Genomic DNA, 22,807 nt, shown 5'->3' with positions numbered 1-22,807 from the left:
AAAGGACCATAAAATGTGATAAAGATTTTGATACTCCAACATTAAGAATTTACAAAATTTTGAGACAGCTGCTCATAAGATGATTTTGAATGCTCTAACACTACTACAATGGACAGTGTCAGTTACCTGATCTTTACATATCTTGCCAACAGMAAAATATTTGGAATTCAGACTGGAGAAGTAGAGGCCAGAAACTGCAGAAGCAGGTATCATTGCTAGTGATTCTGTTAGACCAATTCCTGGAAAAGACAATGAGAATTTTCTTATTCTCTGAATTGAGAATAAGCACAAATTCAGAACCATTTTTGTTTATTGGGCAGCTTCAAACAAACTCAAAAAAACGAAAAAGTTTTCAGATGAACTAAACCCAAACCTTTTTCCAATTGTTAACCACTAAGAAAACCCCCAGAGCTTTAAACATACTGCAGACTTGCATTACAGTTACTGCAGAGTAATTGTACAGTTTGAAGGAAAAGCTTGGACATTTTGGCAAATGAGGTTTTGAAGCACAGGAAGATATTTTTGGAATTGTGGAAGTAGCAGTAAAACATCTGACATGTAAAATATCAGAGGAAAACAAATGGAATTGCTCCGTTTTTAAGAATTACCATCTCAAGGTTTGTGTGGACCAGGAAACACACTGCTGAATTATCTTTTTTTCTTTTTCTCTCTGGAATGTCTTCTTACAACCATAAGGATGCCAGAAATTTTCTCTGTGCAGCAGAACCCTGTTTGTGAGCAATCTGCTAATTAGGGACACAACTCCTCCGCTAAAAGCACTGGCAGTGTTTTGCAAATTCTTCCTTGAATGAGGCAAAATAAAAATGGCAATAAAAAGGGAAAGACAGCAATTCCCAGCAGCATTTCAGTTTAGTATTTCATGTAGTTGTGCACCACCCAATTTTTTCTTTTGCTGGAATTTTGGTTTTACATAAAAACAGTTTAAGGATCTCAGTAAAGCAGAGTTACCTGTTGTTTCCTCAATATTTGCAAGTTTCCACATGGTGAGTTTTTCTGTATGGTCAGGCTGGCTCGGATATCCCGGGGCAGGGCGAATTCCCTCATATTTAATTTTGCGTAGGCCTGAGAGATCCAACTGCTCACTTGTACTGTAAGCCCAGAATTCCCTTCGAACCCTTTCATGGAGTTCCTCAGCAAAAGCCTTGGAATAGAATGAAAAGATTTTTTTATTTGTAAAGACTGATGCAATAGCTATTTGATTAAGATGAACAATAACAGACTTTGTCATATTGCCATTTTCACTTTAAAGGGAAATCCTAACAGAGGTGAGAAATTTGATAGAATTAAAATTCACAGGTAATGTTTTGCTAGTTCAGGTATTTTAGTTACTTCTCCTATTGGTAGAGAGTGCTTTTTTTTTTATTGTCTTGCTTTAAATCCTACACATTCAAAGAGGTAAAGATGCAGACAAGTAACCCAAAAAGAAAAGTTCATTAACCTATGGTAGTGACACACTGTTACAACACTGAGGTCATTAAGTCTTGACTCTATGTGGGTGTCTCAGGTGTAGCTATGGAAGGCCAAATCAATCTTGCATCCATGGTAGGATCAGATAAGCATGTGTTGCTGCTCCTTCTAGCAGAGATCCTTTCCTCCAGCTCAAAGTGGGTAACAGCTTTTCTGCACTGCTCCTGTGGCTTATGTGATTCTGCCAGACCAGTTGTCCTTCAGAAAGAACTCCCAGTTCAGTAAGTATCTTCAGATAATAATAAAAATAATAACCATCTAATCTAATAATTTCTGAAACCCTGCTATAGCTTGAAATAGATAGAGCTACTCCCACTCACATTGCACTGAAGTGGCTCTAAGTTTGCTGAAAGTTGCAAAGAAACACATGATAAAACCTCCTACCTCTGCCAACCGATCACCAAGAGCCTTCACCATGATAATGTTGTATTCATCATCCTGTTTCCTAAATTCGTTGCATAAATCATCCACACCAAAGCAGGCCACAGCAAACAGGCCTAGGTAGTCACAAATGCCAGAATCYAGTGGTGCTATAAAGTCAGAGAGGCAGTAATACGGATCTGTGCAGGCAGAGTCCTTTTCAGCCTAAAGTAATGAAACCAATACAATAAATCAGAACACTTCAAAATACATCATTAGTGCACTATTAATCTTTAGCTTAAGCAGTATTAATCTTTAACTTACTATACTTAATCTTAGTATTTATAAGACTAAAGGGCATAGGGCATTTCTGACAAATACCTAACTAGTCTTGGAGCCATGGAAGCTTTCCTACAGTTAAATTAAAAGAAAACCACCTCTCTTACTCTGAGGGTGTTTTGACCACTGAAGAACAAACCACCAAAGTTTGAGAGATGCAGTACTGAACACACATTTTGTTTCTATTTACAGCTACTAAGATTTAACAGTTTATACTGTTAAATTTGCAAATAAATTATTACAAAATAAGGAATACTCTTGTGCCAACCACTGGGTAAGAGGAGGAATATTTCATCTCTACTCCGAACAGATTCCACATTTGTTAACAAAACTGATGGTTGATGTGCAAACTGAAGAATTCTTCACCAACTCCCCCTATAGATGAGTTATGAGTTCATAAACACTCCTAGGCTCTTAAGCTATTATACTGAACTACGTGTTCAGTAACCCAGACGAAACAGCACTCAGGACACAGAGCTTATTCTAATCACACACAAATACAAACAAAACGGATCCATCACTACTGAAAAGTTGAATCCTAGAAGTTCAAGCAGTCTGCGCGAAGCAAAGACGTCCCATGGAAAAGGACCTGGAGCTGCTGGTGAACATCCAGCTGAACATGAGCCAGCAGTGCCCAGGTGGCTAAGAAGGCCAATGGCACCCTGGCCTGGATCAGAAACAGTGTGGCCAGCAGGACGAGGGAAGTGATTCTTCCCCTGTACCCAGCACTGGTGAGGCCACACTTCAAATACTTTGTTCAGTTTTGGGGCCCCCAATTGAGCAAGAACACTGAGGTGCTGGAGCAAGTCCAGAGAAGAGCAATGAAGCTGGTGATGGGTTTGGAGCGCTTGTCCTGTGAGGAATGGCTGAGGGAGTTGGGGAAAATGAGGCTCAGGGAGACCCTATTGTCCTTCACAACTACCTGAAGAAAGGCTGAAACCAGGAGGGGGTTGGTCTCTTCTCCGAGATAACAACTGACAGAACAAAAGGTCAGTCTTAAGCTGTGCCAAGGAAGGTTAAGTTGGACATTTGGAGGAATTTCTTCACAGAAAGTGTGATTAGATACTGGAATAGACTGCCCAAGGAGGTGGTGGAGTCACCATCTGCAGAGGTATTTGAGAAAGACTGGACATGGCACAGAGTCCCATGGTCTAGCTGACATGAGATTGTTCATTCATAGGTTGGATTCAATGATCTCAGAGGTCTTTTCCAACCTAATTGATTCTGTGAAATAGGGAATTATACTGCTCACTGGATGCTTTTCCAAAATGGAAAAAAAAGTAACAGAAAGAAGTAACTGAGCACCCAAAAAGAAATCTTGAATCATATCAGCATAGTCATTGTGGAAACATGATTGTTATTTAAGAGGCAGTACAGTTCTTGCTAATCTACCCAACTCACAGAGACAGGGAAGTTACTTAATGGCTATCTCTTAGCTGAAGATTCTTTTTCTTTCTATTCTATGATAATATTTTAGCAATGCTTTTCACCCTTCCCAACTGCATCTTAAAAGCAAATAAAACCCCCACCCTTGAAAAACAAAGAAAAAGCATCTATTAACCTACAAGGTTTCAGAAAGCACCATAAAACTAAAGAAATACCCTTTTCTCCCACAGGTGAAATTTATGTTAATTTTAAGGTTCTTTTAAAATTATTAGTTAGAGAAAATACTACATGCATCTCCAACTTTTAGATTTACATCACATCCTTAATTAGTGTCGATGTCATGGAGAGAACTCTGTGGACTGAAAAGGAACATTTTATATAAGAAACAGAAGACAATTATTCTCTTCTATTTTGCTCTGCTAAAGACTGTGCTGGGTTACTATGTACACCAGGCTGGAAGAGATTCAGCTAAAATTCACAGACTGAATTCATAGACTGATTCAGTACAGCATGCACAGAGTTTCACAGCCTTAACCTTTGAGAGAAGCCTGAATAATTGGGATATACAAGATAAAAAAGCCTAAGGAATGTAACAGTATTCCAATAATAAAAATCATTAAAAGAACAGCTTCAGATATTTTCCTTGGGAGAATCCTGGGAAAAAGCCAGGAAAAGAAACAGTAGTAAAATTGATTTATATGGGATATCAAAATGTTTAACTAAGGCATAAGTCTCTGGAACATCCCTGCCTGTGTGCTTGTTGAGAGCATTTTATATAAACATCTGCCATGTATTGTCAAGATACACTAAATCCATCTCAGGGAACTGCAACAGATAAACTAAGAGCCATGTACTTCTTGGTATAGTTCTGCAATGTTGCCACACAACTGTCCTCATAGAGTATTGTACACCAGACATTTAAGTAGTTGTTAATTTTTTTTTCTGCCTACATTCAATGACTCTGAAAATGTGAACTATGAAAAAGCCAAATCAGAAGATAAGGGAAAAGGAGAGGCAGTATATCTTGAAAGTTCAATCTACCAAATTAAATGCAAATCTAGCTAAGTATGGTTATCTCCAAAATTAGCAGCCAACTAATTCTAAACAGCCCCTTCATATAGTGAATTTTCAAAAAAATTAGGACTATCAAAAAAATTTCTCTCCATTGAACTTTATTTTCCATTTTTAAAAAAAATCTAACTGGGTTTAAGCATTAACACATTCAAGCAGAATTTTTCACATAAAGTAGAATCCAGGGGTATTAGAGATCTAAGGTCCATTAGGTTCTAATTTAGCAACACAAGATTCATGTGAATAATTTATACAGCGTGTTGCTTTAGGACATCTTAAATATTAAAACTGAGACAGAAAATGCACATCATATCTGAAGATGTCAAACCTATAAAGGATTTTGTAAAATTACCACAATGCAAAATACTACAAATACTACAATACAAAGACCTGACTCATGACTAACAGGATATTGTTATCACTGAAAGAAATTACAACAGCTGCAGAGATATTGCAACAATAATTTTCTACATATTTTAATAGGGCACTTCTATTACATTCTTGCGATTCAGGGGGGAAAAACTGTCATTTAACAAATGTGCTGTCACTGACCTGTTGCCTCAAGCCATAAAATTTTGCTATCGGTTCTGAAGATCCCACTGCCTCTTCTACAGCATACAAGTGGATATCATCTTGAACACTTCGAGCTGGCCAGAATCCAACCACACCTCTGGCTTGTAATTTCTTTTCATTGATCAATGTTTTCAGTAGATTTTGAGCATCATTATAAACTCTCTTTGCTTCTTCACCTATTAAAAAAAAAAAGGAAAAAAAAAGAAAATGCCTCAGAAGAGGTATGTTTTCATAACTGGGTAAATAGGTTGAAGAATTGTTTCAATTGATTCATTTTCCACGTAACTCTCTGATGACTGCAATGATCTGTCAGCTATATCAAATAGGAAGATAGCAGTGTGATTATACAGATCTTAGGGAAAAAAAACCCTAGCAAACCACAAAATGTTTCAGCCAGCATCATTCTAGCAGAGAACACAGAATAAAATGAGCAACACAGACCTGGTGCACCTACATTACCACAGTGCAGCAGACCCAGAACACCGCTTTCAGTGTCACTCTTGCATTTCCATCACATATTTCAAAGTCTACTGAGTATTTTTAAAAGCAGACAGAGCTCTTTTGCCATCTTCACCCACAACACAAATACAGGTACTTCAAGTGCTCTTCTGTCATTTTCTGACAATAATATACCTCCCTGTGCTTTGGCAGGTCAATGCTGAGTAATACAACTGAGCATTTTTCCCCACTTTTTTTCAGCCTCACATGGCAACAGTTGGTTCACTAAGTGTTGCTCTGAACAAATTATTTCCATGACTTTGATTTGCATGTATTTGCACTATTCCTATGCATTTCAAAACATTTAGAATCTCACTAGAGCACGACAGACCTGTTAGGATTATTTACATGAAGCAAATGCAATTTCAATACTCACCTACAGTTTTATCACTAAAGATCTTAGGGAAACTCCGGTTAGGATACTTTCCCCTAAGTTGCCAGACATCAAAGAAGGGCTTCCAGTCAATGTACTCTACCAGCCTCTTCAGGTCATAATCTTCAAAGACTTTTGTGCCAATGAATTTTGGTTTAACTGTAGGAATCAGACATACAATCTGACATGATGAAAATAACTTTAAATTGCTTCTACATTTACAGCATTACTGATGATTAGCAGCCTCCACCACTGCAAATGATCTCTTCCACAACAATTGTCCTAGAATTCTCACTGTCATTGTTGTTACCAAGTCATACCATACTCCACAGATACAATGTAATGCCAAAAAAAAAAAAAAAAAAAAAAAAGCATAAAAGGCATATAAAGTTGAAATAGAAAATTTAAAGCCTTTTGTTCTTCCATGTAAATCAATACTTTTCAGCTGCTGGACTTTGGAACTTATTTCATTGGCCACAATATTGGCCAAGACACAAGACCAAAAAACCCTACACAACCTTACCAATACTTAACATATTTCATGGGCACATAASTTTCATATTTACAAATTCCTTTCTATGCACAGGTATGTATGCTATGATACTGCAGAGTATTTCTATAAATTTATGTGTARTTTTTAAGAACTTTTGCAGCCACCACACATCTGTTTACATTAACGCACACAAGCGAGAAAGCAAGATGGATCTATCTGTGTAAAGCCATAAGCTTTCCACTTGTTTTCTCTGTTCAATACTTTGTGACACACTAAGATAAGCTACTGAAAATTAGCATACTGTCTTTACTGTCTTGTAAATGAAACTAGAGAAAGAAGTGTTAATGTCATTTTAGGGTGCAACTTTTTCTGGAATGCTGGTTATACTTCTAGTATTCTTCTAATTGAAATAAAAAAAAAAATCAAAACAAACCAGCATACAATCTGATGGGGGAAGGGTAGGAGAAAGTGTAAGGAGGAATTTGACAAAAATGCCATGTCACAATGTGTGTCCCCCAAATATGGTACAGTAAGGTGTGCAATGTCATGAGCCAGGCAGACATTATTTTGCAAAAGCTGTCATTAGAGTTTTCTTGGATTACATGTTGTTATGGGTAACTCATTAGTTTATGATTTTTTTCAGTTGTTTTCATTAAAGAATAATATATTTTTTTAAGTGAGCTGTAAAAAAATAAAGCATAAACAGATTGTTCAAATTAATGTAAAAGAAAACTCTGCTGAGACAGATATCAATTTACTTAAGCTGTTACGTTGCTATGTTCTAAAGTTTAAAGCATGATTTAATTAAAAATATATCTAAAATACACGAAATAAAATGAAGGCACAGCAGTAAAAAACAACAACATACAAACTGACCCGGTACATGGCCTGATAACCAGTTATTATGGAAACCTTTTCTTCTAGCTTGCTGTAGAGACAAGTATCTTCTTTCCTATATGGAAAGAAAGGTTAAATTCAGACAGTCAATCATCTTTCAGACACATAAACTGTAACTGTGGACTTCGTGGTAGAATCGTACTCAAAATACTCCTCAGGACAAATCTGACAACAGATAATTTCAGTGTCAGCAACTTGCAGTTCCCAACTGTAAAGAAAGACTACATCACAAGAACATAATTACTTTTGCCTATATGATTTTGATAAAACTGGCCTACATGATTTCTCATTTCTCTGAACAAAACCAGAAGTTGCTTTATTACTTCAAAAATACACTAAAATACAGGTACAGCAAGATATTCTACTGCTCTGATGCCTCACCTAAACAAGTCTGATATCAGGAAAGCATGGTGGTTTAAAATTCTCAACAGAGTGTGGCTCGTACCAGCAAAAGCAACCAGTACCATTTTCATTGTACCAGTTGTAACTCCACAGATCCAGCAACTGCTCCAGGAGAGAACTGGTCTCCTACAGGTTTATTAAGATGACATGACTGCCAGCTCCATGGAGGTTCTAGATACCACTGACTGACCATTGAGGACAGTCAAGAATTTGCCAAGCACGTATTAAGACTCATGCAAAAGGCCTTATAGGCTACAAAATTTGATTTCATAAGCACTTCTGGAAGTTTTCAATCCATTTTACAGCAAGTTTTAAATCAGAACAAATGTACCTGAAGGTCTTCATAAGGAGGTGAACAGCAAGAGAAATGAGGCAAGTGCCAATCACATCAAACAAGAAGATAATCAATTGCACTTGTACCTTGAGAGACTCATAGTGTTCTTGTCTAATTTCTTCATATTCTTCTAATATTTCTTCAAAGAAATCATCCCTTACACTACTGTCTAAGAGCTGAGAGCACTGAAAAAAACAGCAAAGAGAAAGCACTAAGTACATAGTGTAACACTGTGGTAAGGACAGAGTATGAATTTCATGTAAGGCAACCCATCTGTCAGACTCTCTTGGCAACACTAAGCCTTACCAATAATCTGCAACCTACATTCAAACTATTCAAACTATCCATATTTGACCGGGATTATTACTAAGAGCACTGCCCTTACTACACAGGTAATATTACCAGAGCCAGGTTTGGCTCTGGAAAGACCTGAGAGGAGAATACTCCAAAAACTTCAGAGGCTGAATAGTTACAGAAGCAACACACAGCTTGGCCTACTCTCTACCATCAGGTATTTGCTAGCGAAGACTACCCATTCCTCTGAAAAATCTCCCATCCCACAAAACTCCAGCCACATAGTTCTCAGTATTAATGTTGCCATCTAACTAACTTCAGAAATATATCGAAATTAGCCAGAATAGCAGTTCACATCTAACTCCATCAGTCTTCACTACAAAACTACAGTTAAGGATTCGGTGAATGTTGCCCTCACTAGGGAAATGGGCATTTAAATTAAAGCACCCTGTGACAATAACTGACGCGAGTCAGATGAGAACGACATGGCAACACAAAAGAGTTGAAGCAAAAGTAATTTAGAAACTTGTCTCTGACCTGCCACTTTCATTTTCTGCCGCTACATTATCCTTAGAGGAAAGGATGAAAGGCACAACAGAAAAACAGGGCATATATTTTTGTATGGATGAGAAACTGTAATTTAGAACTTACAACCACAACACTCTTGGATGCATCCAGGACATGAATTACAGGCGCACTATATTGTGGGGCAATTTTAACAGCTGTGTGTGTTCTTCAATGAAAAAGAAAAAGAGTGATCATTTCACAACTAAAGCAAAAAAACAACAAAACCAGAAAAAAAACACACTCCAAAAAACCCACCAACAAAGAAACAGACAAAAACCCCAGTGAAATAAATCCTGACTTTATGCACAGACCAGAACTTCAAAGGAAGAAATTCATTCATCCATCTGCTCTGCATGAATCATTAAACACAGATTTTAATTACAGGTATATAAACAYTTTTCTTCGAAGAGAATCACAACACTTCATAAATTATATGCCAATTCACATTCCTTCAATGTCTTACCAGTTGAATGAAAATTAGCAACTCATTAGTTTTGAGTCTCAGAAAATTTCAGTAAGATTATTCCAAACACAGCCTACCAAGAACTAACAATTTTTTTAATCTCTTTTGCTCATCTTACAGTTTTCCCTTCCTCATGATGATTTTTAGGTCTGCAGATTAGCATTAACCTAATTCAGTCATGTTTATTCCATTTCTTAAAATCAGAGGCACAAGTGATCTATACACTTGCACAGAAATTCTGCCAGCGGTCAATAAATATTAAAAACTTGCATCTTGAAGATACAGTGAACTTTACATTATAACTACAGGTGCAATAAGGACAGGACAGATGCTTCTCTCCACATTCTGTCCAATTATGAGACTACTTGCTAAATCCACAAAATATGGACTCTAATAGGTCTGCTACAATATGTGCTGCTCTAATAAAGAAAGCAACACTGCTAGTGATGCAAGAATGATCTCTGATCAGAGTCCTGTCAAAACTCTGCAAATAAGTGTAGGAACAAGGATCTTATAGGCATTATAGTTTGCTATCTTGTATGCTAAGATCAAACACAATTTTTAAAATTAAATTTAAACCAGAGCCCAAGAAGCAATCTTCCACAACAAAGGTAATACTACCTTTTTTCTCCAGTTCTGTCAAATATTTAAAGAACTCAGACATGGAGGTTTACTCGTGACTGTGCAACACAGCTGCGTAAACAACTGTCAAGCATCTCCTGAATTTGCTTCTAGGAGATGCACTTTTGATCTTGGCAGCTCTATTTTTTACAAAAAGGTATCATCTCTTCTATTTTGATAGAAACAGACAAAGGAAACAAAAGAGGGCATGATCCTAAAATGGCACAGTATCAACCACTACATACTAATTTTTGTACTTCTTTAAAAGTAAATTTTACAGCAATGAGAATGTCACTGTTATTTTTCAGCACCTGAATTTACCAAAGTAGCATAATAAGAATGCAAAAACATCGTTATTGTAAATTATGAAGAAACTGTATTGTGGGGATTCTGGAGACTAAATCCAGCCTCTCTCTCTTTCAAACTAATCTTACTATATACTCTTCCATGTACTCATTGTCTCCTTACTCCAAAAAACAATGCCTATTTATTACAGGGAATAAAATGCAGACGGTTCTTCATTAGCAGGTTCTTCATTAGCAACCTCTGAAACATACACAACCTTCAGGAATGCACACAGGAGGTTAAATTTAAGGCTGGGAAAATAATATTAAATATACATTAAGAATCCAATTTCCCATAAAGAGTACTTTTACTGGACATATATTTTATAGTCACTGTATTATGCCTGGGCATATGTACAAGTATATGTTTATATACAGTTCATATGAATAAAATCATTATTTTTGTACTCAAAAGTATACATATATTCCTCAGTAAATTCCATATTCAAGGATACAACTAGGGTTGCTTCCCTGTTAGCTACCCCTCCTCTCTGTGAATAAACTCTGCAAAATGGTTTGATGCTGGTAATTTAACATCAATTACTAGGCCACAATGCCCTGGGTGAAAACAGAGACTTTTCTTTAGATCTTCTCAAAGACCTCAGCTCAAAACACAGACTTTCCTCCACTCTCCACTTTTTTTTTTTCTTTAGTAAAAAACCCCTCCATGTTTGTTCTCAGTATCAAAGCCATAGGAAGAGGCTCATATAGAAAAGGAGAAAAAGGATAGGGTGAACCTTACATTATATGTGCAGGAACAATAAAGACAGGTAGTGATCCTACTCTCCATTATCTGTCAAACTATGAGATGAATTGCTAAAGTCAAAATATAGAATACCGTATGTGTTGCTCTGATAAAGAAAGAAACATCTCACAGCTTCTAGTTACACAAAAAATGACCACTGTAGTCTTCTGAGATGTCACGTATTCAAGTATATTGTACACAAACCAGTTAGCAAAGCATGACCCATGGCTGTTACACATGCCCAGAACACAAATGTGGTAATGCTAATACTAGGTGTCACTGAGCTGTCAACATGGAAATCATAGCAGCTGTTTTATTTCATTTGAACAGATCTGAGAGAATGCAATCTCAACAGCTCAGTCTATAAAAATCAACATGATAAGGATAAGTACTTCAAGGCAAGCAGAGGGGCCTTATCCACAGACTGTTTAAACAGCACTGAACTCATCACTGCATTGAACAAAGATCTAGGAAAATACAGTTACTTCCTTAAACATAACAGATCCCTGATGTCAACATGGCCATTTCTAGTCTCAAAATCCTGCATTTTTAGAATGCCTTGGTGAATCAAAATAGATTGTTCAATCCCTTAGAAGAACAGAACCATATTCATATACCTATAGGCATGACCTTTCAAAGAAAACAGAGTATTTCCACATATAATATACACTTGCAAAAATTAAATGTTTAAGATGTCCACTACTTGTTATGTTCTGGCTACATTTTACCTCTATAATCAAGGACTTCTGAAACAGGACATAACCTTCAATCTTAAAGTAAATACATATTAGGATATGTGTTGCAGAAAAATGAGGGAAAGGGGGAAAGAAATGGCTATAAAATTTCTTTTTCACTATTTAACACTGTTTGCATACATGTTGCCCATCTTCCCAACTGAGATATCTTACTTAGAAGTAGTTGCTCCTCCAATCAGCAAAGGAATCTTTAACGCCAATCTCTCCAACTCCTTGGCAACAAAAATCATCTCATCCAAAGATGGGGTGATGAGACCAGACAGACCAATTATATCTAGTGCAAATTTACAAGCATACATACACAAAGTTTTCAGCAAATCCACTCTAAAAAGACATAGAAATTAATACAGAAAGGCTTATTTCATACATCAGATAGCTTAATGTGTCAGATAGAAAATGAGATAAAAAACAGGGTAGTTGCTAGTTTAGAAGGGAGGTTTAACCCAATTAGAAAGTGAAAGCTTTCCAAGAATGACAGTGATTCCAAATCCCCAGTTTAAGATACTTCTCAGTCTTCACAGTTGCTAAACACCTACTGCTCTAGTTTCAGCAATAAAAAGTACTTTTGATTAGCAAGCTCCAAGTCTCAGAATTTCAGCACTGAGAAGGGAAATAAGACAAAATAATTGTAAGTTCTGCTCTTAGAAACAGCAAATGCTTTCAAACTTCACCACCTATGTTCTACACAATTCATCTTTTCCAAAATGAATTTCCAAGACTGTTCCAAAGCAGCTGCAACTTGTTTCAGAAAGTTCATTAATTATTAGAACAATTCATTCCTGATTTCACACTCCCTCATCTGGCAGGCCAAATGCAAAATTCTTTTACTGATTTAAGACCCAACAAGAAGCTACTTAGACCTTTTCAAGGCTCCATTTATCCATCTGTAAAAAAAAAATACTACAACATCTCTCTTGGAGCTGTCCTTTAGAGATAGGGTTTCAGTTCCTCAGGCTAAGTTTCACAGAAGTGCCAAATGCTAAATAATTAATAAGGTTAAAGCAGAAGTTCTGATTTCTCTGAAGACAGTCTGATCAAATCACAGACAGCATAGGAATGCAATAAGGAGCAATAAAAAATGCAAATCAAACAATTCAGAAGTACTAACAAAATCTCTCTATACCTGCTTTGTTCTCAACAGCAGCTCTTAATATCTTATCACATGGAGTCATGACTCCTAAATCAATAACTCTGTGAAAAGAAAGAAGATGACACAAGATCCTTTTAATAACAACTCAAATTTCTGCTACAGAGCAAATACATTCCTCTCGCTGCAAATAACTGACAAATAAGTAAGATTTAGATTTTTCTTTGTTTCTCTTAAGACCACTTTTGGGAATTTTTATATAGGAAATACCTTTGGGCTTGGTAAAATCTTCAGTAAGAGTTCCAGACAGTTTAATAGTTAACAAAATTCAAGTGTAAGAGGGGTTTTTTTAAAAATAAATTTTTGTGGTTGTACTAAGTCTGGCTGAGATAAGTTAATTTTTCACAGCAGCTGGTATGATGCTTGTTTTAGATATGTGGTCAAAACAATACTGCTAAACTAGAGTTTAACTATTGATGAGCAATGCTTCCTCAGCATTAAGGCCTTTCTGTTTCTTTCACTAGCCCCACAAAGGAATAGATTGTGAGTAGACACAACTAGGCAGATGACTCAAAATAACCAAAGAAATATTCCATGGCACATTAAATCAAACTTAGCAATAAAAAGGGAGAGTAAGGGATTTAGAGGGGTTAGCCATCTTTTGATTAGGAACTGGGTAGGCACCAGTGTATTCTCACATGGGAAGTGTCAAGGGGATTGCCTTGGCATCACTATCTTTTTCTTTCTTCTTCTTCTACTTCTCCTTCAGTTATTAAACACTTTTCTCTACCCACAATTTTTCTTTCTTTCTTTTTTCCTTTTCCCCCTTCCCACAGAGGTTGGCTGGGTGGAAGTGACTGGCTGTGTGGTTCTTAGCCACCTACCAGGCTACCAAGAGCATCAGCATTTCCTAAATTATCTGGATAATACAAAAACATTTTGTGCACATGGTATCTTACATCAGGAATATAAGACGATTCACATCAAAGTTGCTTGCCGTATTAAAGCATATATTTTATGACATTGGACACTGAACTTCCCTTGTTAGCATTTTATTCCTACAAATCCTAGCCATTGCCAAGGTTTTTATTTATTCAGGTAGAGCACCTTAGTCTGCTGATTTCATTCAGCCTCACTCATACTCATGGTGACAGAGAACACTATGGCTTCCTTTCAGCAAGTCTAAATAAAGTTCAAGAAAGTCTGAATCCAATCAACAGAATTTCAAGTGGAAATTAAATAGAATATATTGCACATACATAGCACTGCTACTGACTTCAACACTTTGTGTTTTAAAAAAAAGGAATAATTTTGGCTCTTTTTAGAGAAAATGACAACTCAAAGTCAAAACCAAACTAAAGGAATGGACAACAAGACAGAGTTCCAAAGCTGATTCAACTTTGCAGAATGCCTGGCAGACTCTTGAAAAGAATACCGATGGAAACGTGACCATTCATTCCAACTCTGYTGCCAACACTTCTTCACGTACGCAGGCCAAGAAAGACCTGACTTCTCTTGCAGTTCTACTTTTAAAGTTCAGAAACAGAATGAGAATCTCATCTCTTATTTAATGAAACATACTCCAGCAAGCTTTTAAAACCTCATAGTTAACAAGCAACATGAAAAACACACTGCAAGATTCATTTGAATCTTACAAAGGCTTCATTATTTCCTAGCACAACATAGTACAGCCTACTGCAATTGTTGTATATGATTTCTTCAGCCATTATATGTTTAAAACATCACATTTACTATATTTAACGAAATATAAAACAAATACACAAATTTATGTTCACATCTGTGTTCCAACTGATGTTAAACCTCAGATGACAATTTATTAGGAAAAATAGTATTAAAGGAGGAAGCAATACTCCCTCCTGCATCCCTGTCAAGTAATAGCTGTTGTGATCTGTGCTCCTCATCACAATCTGGGGAATAGAGGATGATTCCCAAGAAACGCCCACCTCTGTACCACCATAGCTGCAGCTAGTCCAAGATACTAATTACTGACCCTTCCACAGTTGTGCTCCCAGCTACCTCATGTCAGTCTTTTACCTGAAGTTGTTGCAGCCCAGAACAACTCCCACAATGTTCTTGCCAATATCATGTACATCTCCCTTCACAGTTGCCAGTATTATTGTACCCTGGTAAGGATCCTGGAAGTTCAAGAAATAACAAGAGTTAAATTACTCAGAAACCTTGGTATGTTTGAACACCTCTTTCAACAAGGCACTCCTAATCCATGACCCAGACTCCTATAATAGCACAAAAAATAACTGCAAAGGGTAGTAGAGATAATACAGTAAATATTAAAAACTATCTTAAAATATTCAGGTAATAGAAACTTGCACATGAAGCATTCTTACAAAATGCAGGGATAATATTCAAAAATATGAGCTTAAAAAAAAACAAAATAGCAGATAAAACAATTTCAGATCTGGACAGCATTTTTTTTGCAGTACAATAACTGAACTCCTAAGGTACCTCTGCTCCAAATACACTTTACCAATAAAGAGAGTAAATATTTAGAACAAAAGGGTATGAATACTTGTAATTACATGTCTTTGATGCAATGCTAAGAACAACGAGAAATTTGTAAAATTAGAAGGAAAACTAGAAGAATTAGCAAAAGCAGAAGAGGCTAGGTTTTATGCAACACAAATAGCAAGGGAGTTTTCAGTACAATTAACAGGCTACTTCACACTATCCAAACTGAACAAACAGGGTAGAAGAAGGATCTCCTTGAAGAAGGGAAGCTGTTCTGTCACAAAGAGGTCCTAGGCTAGATGGCATTGAGCCTGACAAATGGTGCTACCAGCAGCGCAACAGTGGAACTTCCCACAGCAGCTCTCCACCAGGACACAGGACTCGGCAATACCTTTTTAATTGTATAATCACTGTCATCATTTGGAACAGCTCCAGGCTACAACAGGAGTATGTCTGAGTTGCTGCAGTGTCAGGTGCCAGTAAGCAACTACATTAATTGCACAGAATATAAACAAAGTGGAAACCTGAGCATATTGTATGCAAAACTACAACGTATTTTTCCAGACAGCATCTCATCTTCACACATGGCAGAACTGGATGACTGAATCTTCCTATGAAGTGTGTCATATTTTCTAGACAGATAGAATAGTTCACTACTTCATGAACCTACACTGTTTCTGTAGATGCAATATTATGGGTCAAAAAGTCTTTATATGTTACTAAGAGTGATATTAATATTTCTATGGTTCCAACACATTTGTTGAATAAAATCCCTGGATCCCCACCAATGTTGCTGTTTACTAAAATCTAGTATCTTCCCAGTGCTCCTGTTTTGCAGAAGGTCAGAGAACAGAGGAAACAAAACACAACTCTGTAAGTCAGCCATCTCAGTACATCAACAGAAGATTTTGCACATTTGAAAACATACTGCTGAAATGCAAGAGAAAAATGGGGGAAGAGATTAATCAAGGACTGGGAGAAGAACAAAACGTGCTGCCTCACATTGTATTTTACCTTATAATTACTGATGGTTTAATTAGTGATTGATACACAAATTTTTTTTTAAAAAAATTGAATTTGCTGGATTTGCACATAARAAAAAGAAAAACCTTTGCTGGGCAGAACAGAACATGGGCCATAACAAATACCATTTTAAATAAACTATTTCAACATATTTAAACATATATCAATGGTCTTAAGCAAGGAGGTCCTCAAGTTCTGGGCATACATCCAAAAGCCTTTTTTTCCCATCTTGATAGACATCCACAGCCACAGCTATTTATTCCCAAATGTAACTATCAACACTTTGCATTTCCTGTCAGCCTGTTACTAAAACTGTCCTGGAGGGTACACTGGCCTGGGTAATATCAGACAGATCAGTTACCAGAGTCTGCAAATCGTTTTCCTTCAAGTCAACATATTTTGGGAATAGATGCAGCTGCTTTATCTCTTTCATTGAGTCTCTATACTATGACAATATGTTTTTTTAAGCATAAGGCACTACATTCCTTGCCCAGCAGGAGTTAGAAGAAGCAGGATGACAGAGCCCTGCATTTCCCTCCTGCTCTCTCCTCAGCTACACAGAACATCTCTCTTCAACAGTGTTTGTTAACTTTTCTAGAACCTCTAAAATTTCACTTCACTTCTTTTTAGCGAGAGAATGAAGTGCCCGAGGCTTCACAGAAGATCCTAACCTACTGCTCATGCAATCAATGGGGCAGTGATTTTGAATTACTTCAAGCAGTACCTGAACAAAACAGAAGGTGCCAAATACCAGCACTGTCATCTGAATTAGGAGAACAGCATAAGCTGGAGGGAGATGACAGAGAAAGGTGACTTGTGACAGCCAGAAACAGATCTGCTTCAGATACAGGAAAGAACACACCTTCACATCCAGAGAGAGCATGGGAGAAGAGATGAGGCATTCTCCTTCCATTAAGATCAGTTAGGTTTAATTATCAGGCCACTTTTCTTTCCAAATTATTTGCTGTATTTGTTACATTTATGCTGGACAATCACACGAGATGCACAGCAAATACAAAGATACCTTGTAAGAAGATTTCAAGTCAAGAATTAGGAACTAATAAAAAACCCACAGAAGGGAAGCCAAAGTAAATACACAATTGTCACAGTTCAGAGAAATTCTGTTATTCTTCCTTATTTGTGTGTTAAATATCAGATTCTGATCATAGCTATTGTCTCTGAAAACTCATGAAGACAAGGTAAGGTTCCACAGGATTAAATACACATCAAACCTAAATTTGATAGTCAAAGACAAGAGAAAAAAATACTTAACAACCAAAATTGTAAGCACCTATCATATTAAAAACATAGCAGGACATAGCAGACAAGAATATTTAAAATGGGATTCTGTCCAATTCATCTGAACTCTCTTTTCTATTGAATAGAATCTTGTCAGTTTGGAGAAACAAGAGACATCCTATATCTGCCTTTTCTGATGCCGCTATCACATAGACCATTTACCAAATTTGGAAGCAATTACTTCAAGTATATTCCCAGGTAGCTGATAAAACTATCCCCAGGCATCACCAGCTGTTGGCTGTGAATCAGGAAATGTTATGAAGGAGAGGCCCACAAGGATATCAAAATCATTGATTATTTTAAAATGTATATATTTTACATATTAGATAAAAAATAGTTTTCAGAAATCCAAGGAAAAATACACATATGAGAAGGCAACTATATTCAGACCCTATTTTCTTCTCCCTTGCAAGCTGGTGATAGCTACACACGCAATGACCATACTATTCTATCATAACAAGGTCTTGCAGTCATGATATATGAAGAAAAAGGATGAAAAAAATTTGTTTGTTTAGCTGGAAGAATGATCAGGTTTATGGCAAAGGGAAGAGCTGAATAAAGAGAAACATGGTGAAAGGTTTTGAACATGCAAAAGAGAATTACAGAGTTCACCAAGGGTAGACATATTAGAAGCAAATGACAAAGGCTGCTATAAAGCCAGAATTACCATGAATAATAACACCAGAATTAAATGCCTATAAAAATACAAGAAATTAGTTACATTGGTATAAAGGGCCTATGAAGGTTTACAGACATCATTTAGGACAATCTGTAACAACAACTTAGGCACACACCAAGCAGAGATCCACAAACTCTGCATTTATGTATTTCAAACCTACTTCAAATTATACCAAGATTGTCAGTTTCTGCATGACCGCATCAACTCTCCAGCATGGAAATGTAAATAGCAACAAATAATTCCTTTATTTGTCATAGCATGCTATGTAAGAATTACAGCACTAAGGACTGTATCTTGCCTCTTCCTCAACACTGCCTCGCTTGGCTCTCCTTTCCTCTCTTTCTTTTTCCATATAGGGAATAAGGTGGGCAACTGCTTTCTTCATAACTCGAGCAGACTTTATCACCTGCACAGAAAAAAGGTGGGGGCAGATTAAACAATAAAGACAAAGTATAGGAATAACCTCAGTTTTCCTTTAGCTTTCTCATTCAGGCAATAAATGAAACTTTATTTGAAGATCCAGGTTCCAGTTTTCAGATCAGTCTGTGGCAGCAGGCTTCTGGCCTTACTGACACAAGGGTCTATACACAACACTTCCTTCCACAGTGCAGCCCCCCCAGACCACTCACAACACAGCTAAAAGCTACAGATGGGCCCAGACTAGGAAGGTGCTAAACACAGTAAATTATATTTGGGCCTTTTTTCTTTCTTGAGCTTTTTCATTAACTCAGATTTAAAACTACATTTCAAACACAGCAAAAAGACTCAGGAAGAACAGAAACAAACATGTAATTATACACAAAGGAAGTCAAGTTCCAAAGTAAAGTAAGAAATGGCTGCTTCTCAGGAGTATCCGAATTTTTACAATTCCTGTGCTGCATCTGAAAAAGAACACCAGCCAGTATAGAATGTTTTTGCTACATTTTATAACGCTAGTTTTTGTAAAATAGAAAAATATTTTCTCATTACCTGAGGCAAAAACATCTTTCCAGCACCAAAAAGATCACCAACAATTTTCATGCCATTCATCAAAGGCCCCTCAATTACATTTAAAGGTCTAGGATATTTTTCCTGATTTAATCTTGCTTCTTCTGTATCTGCAGTGACATGCTTCTCAATGCCCTGAGAAAAAAAAAATGAGAAGCTTTTATCTTGCTAGAAATGCTATTTTTAGTTAGTTGCCTTCTCTCCAGAAAAACCCTACAATGAAAGTACAAATAGATACTGTTACAGTCTTTAAAAATACTTCAAATGTGTATTGAAAACAGGCTTTCTTAGGAATCAAAACACCACAGATCTTAGGTGGATAAAGTTAATCACAGCACATCCCCAGTATTAACAAATTTATTCATTTTTCTTAACTATCTAATAAGAAAAACCCAACACTTAAAGGTTGCTTCCACAGTACAAGTGACACTCAGTTCAGTACTATTAAAGGACCAACTACAGCCCTAGGAGTAAAAAGAGTGTGTTCCAAAGTAAAAGCAGTATGTTTCTACCAACACTAGTGGAATAAAATATTTAGGGTCAAAGACTTCAGCTTCTGAAGTTTAAAGACAAACCTCAACAGTTTTGTCTGTAACTGAAGTTAAATAAATCAGTTGCATTTATTATTCATTATTAATTAACAGCTTGTGAAAAAATGGCAGCAGAAGAAGTTTTAAAGCCAAATACATCCCTTAAAGTCTGAGCTGAGATCATGCCTCTGAGAGCTGATGGGTAGGACAGTTTTCTGAACAGATTCACCTTTATGAGAGCATATTCCAGCCTTTCCTCCACGGAGCTTTTACGCCACTCATCGGACTGTACAACTTTTTTTCCACCTTGAGCATGATTCTGAAAAGGAAAGACATCCATAGGAGCTTGCAAGCATAAGTTCTATTATGGGCTTCACTTTTAAAATAATTAAGATATTTCCAAGTACTAACTCATAAAATAATTTTAGACTATTCAAAAGGTTATTTATATGCAGGCAAATGATGTTGCAAATACCTGTAATGTACTACAGGCAGTCAGGGAATCTACACACCAACAGGTACATACCTTGGCGAAAATGCAAACAAAATAATTAAAAGAAAAAGAAGAGAGACCAGTTTGACGATTTTTATGCTCATAAAATTGATGACATGACTAATCCTCAGGGTGTCACTTCTGGGAACATAATTTAAATTGATTCCTGGCCCACACACTACATTTTAAAATTCTAATTGATTTGGCACTAATTTAGTTTCTGCTGGAATAGGCTATGTTGTCCCATATCACAAACAAGTTTTCAATCAGGCAGCCTAAAAAACTACTATTTGTCATGCACATAGACTGTTCCAAACTACCCCATATCCTCTGTCTCATGCTTATACTCTCTTTGGCTATGAACATAGATGCCAAAGGGGCTTCAGAGTGCAACAAAGTTCATGAGCACCCACACCAGGAAGGCTTGTGGAAGAGCACCCTATCCATTAATTCAGCCATCACACTTCAGGCAAGTTATTTCTTTTCCTCATTTAGTTATTGGATATAGTCTGACATCTTTCAAGTCTTATGAGCCTCTCAGACTTTTGAGTGCTCATCAGAAAGTGTTTAAAGATAAAGCCATGGAAATAAAATCTCACTCATAGGAACAGAAACCAGAACAAGCTTTCACTCACATTTATAGAAACATTAGCTAACTCCACAGCTTCTTGCTGTCTATCTTATTTCCCTCATATGTCTAGTAGGTAAAAATGAATGAAAGAAGGAATAAAATGTTGCCCCATTCTTAGTTATATTAAAAACCTGACTGAACATGTCCCTGAGCAACCTGATCTTGGCTGGCCCTGTTTTGAGGAGGGGGGTTGTAGTAGACATCTCCAGAGAACCCTTTCCACCTCAGGAATCATTTTATSTGATTGACTGAAATGGTACCCAAGTGCTCCTCAACCTCTGGCCGACACTTTAACAAGGAAACCATTCCAAGTTAAAAATAACCCATGACACTGTAGGGTGGACATGCAGCGACAACAGTGTCAAACACTGTATGAGATCTTTACAATCAGGATGGCTATACTGCATGCTGAGAATGAAAAAAACCTGCCTTTGGAAGCACAACTCCCACTGCCCTAAACGGCACGAAGTTTCAGTTTGAGACTGTCTGCAGCTATATACTTCATGGAAAATAGTTTTTATTCTCAAACTTCAAATGAAGACCGATTCCCTAAAACTGCAAGTATTAAGTTCCTCTTTTTTTGCTACTGGACTATTTTACTCCCACAATAAAACTACCATCACAAATCAAAGCAGAGATTCCAACAACGGCTTCCCTAGGTCTTACAGCCCTAGGACTCATCATCCACTTTCATTTCTACTTTTAATATTCCATTTAAAATCATATTCAGCCTTCTGCAGAAATACTGCTCAAGTATTCCCTAATTCCCTTTTTTTCCCTTCCTCTTAAAGCAAACTTGAATACCCCAATGGTGCAACTCGGCTTAAACAGACAAGATCACTTCCAGGTGAACTGCTTGAACAAGAGCACCATCTAAAATAGACTAAGCACAAGCGATGAAGAGAGTCTTCAACTAGTTGCCACTGTTACTATACAGCACCATCACAGGGCAAAATACAAACCAAATCAAGCTCTGCACAGAAATATTACCTCCAGGAGCTACAAAATAGACATGCAAATCTTCTTGTGCACATCTAAAAGCCAAAGAGATTTTTTCCTGCATTTCTGTTCAGAATAGGATGTCATCAGTTCTCTCACAGTCAATGTGTAATCATTGTCCTTAATCGACACCATCATTACATCTCAAAAACAGTAAATAGCTGATCCTTACCCTTGACATGTCACATGAAATGGAAGTCTATGGCACAGCCACAAAACATAAGCAACTATTTCACCTTTTACGTATACTCCAAGCAAACCATTACTGTCAGAGAGGTTTATTCTTTGTCTCCCACAGTGTACTTACCAGCTAAGTTCCAGCAGCAAGATTAGCTTAGTTTGGGTTGGCCTTTTCTGGTTTTTGTTCGGGTTTTTTTGTTGGTTTGTGAGGGTTTTCTTTGGGGAAAGTTAGTTTGGGATTTTTGCTTATCATTTGGGGGTTGCTTTTTATTCTTTAGAGAATAACTGCAGGTTGGTCTCCTGAAGCATATGAAGAACTCTGGCATAGGATCTTCCATGGCATGAAACTGGAGAGGCTTGATCTATCAGAGATTGCTCATTTTATTCTGTGTCAATAACTGAACTTGTA

The 22,807-nt window shown here is 36.9% G+C and overlaps 1 protein-coding gene across 7 annotated transcripts in view; it reads right to left on the bottom strand.

Moving 5' to 3' along the window:
* Nucleotides 1-22,807, bottom strand: part of MTR (5-methyltetrahydrofolate-homocysteine methyltransferase) — a 57,375-nt gene that overhangs the window by 7,537 nt on the left and 27,031 nt on the right. For 5 of the 7 annotated variants that reach the window (XM_057379486.1, XM_057379485.1, XM_057379489.1 and 2 more), the window contains 14 exons: nucleotides 20,325-20,414; nucleotides 19,548-19,700; nucleotides 18,877-18,984; nucleotides 15,146-15,246; nucleotides 13,127-13,194; nucleotides 12,157-12,277; nucleotides 9,160-9,241; nucleotides 8,301-8,399; nucleotides 7,458-7,533; nucleotides 6,092-6,247; nucleotides 5,197-5,393; nucleotides 1,873-2,073; nucleotides 970-1,162; nucleotides 127-239 (listed from right to left, as the gene is read on the bottom strand). In XM_057379486.1, coding sequence (XP_057235469.1) covers nucleotides 127-239; nucleotides 970-1,162; nucleotides 1,873-2,073; nucleotides 5,197-5,393; nucleotides 6,092-6,247; nucleotides 7,458-7,533; nucleotides 8,301-8,399; nucleotides 9,160-9,241; nucleotides 12,157-12,277; nucleotides 13,127-13,194; nucleotides 15,146-15,246; nucleotides 18,877-18,984; nucleotides 19,548-19,700; nucleotides 20,325-20,414 — 1,758 coding nt within the window. Of the gene's footprint in view, nucleotides 1-126; nucleotides 240-969; nucleotides 1,163-1,872; nucleotides 2,074-5,196; nucleotides 5,394-6,091; nucleotides 6,248-7,457; nucleotides 7,534-8,299; nucleotides 8,400-9,159; nucleotides 9,242-12,156; nucleotides 12,328-13,126; nucleotides 13,195-15,145; nucleotides 15,247-18,876; nucleotides 18,985-19,547; nucleotides 19,701-20,324; nucleotides 20,415-22,807 lie in introns of those variants that run through there. The other 2 variants (XM_057379490.1, XM_057379491.1) reach the window with 2 other exon arrangements.

Source organism: Malurus melanocephalus, unplaced genomic scaffold, assembly GCF_030028575.1.
Source record: "Malurus melanocephalus ecotype Western Australia unplaced genomic scaffold, MMel_1.1 scaffold_408, whole genome shotgun sequence".
NCBI lineage: Eukaryota > Metazoa > Chordata > Aves > Passeriformes > Maluridae > Malurus > Malurus melanocephalus.
Note: the sequence above shows the minus strand (reverse complement) of the source record. Positions and strands in the feature narration are given on the sequence as shown.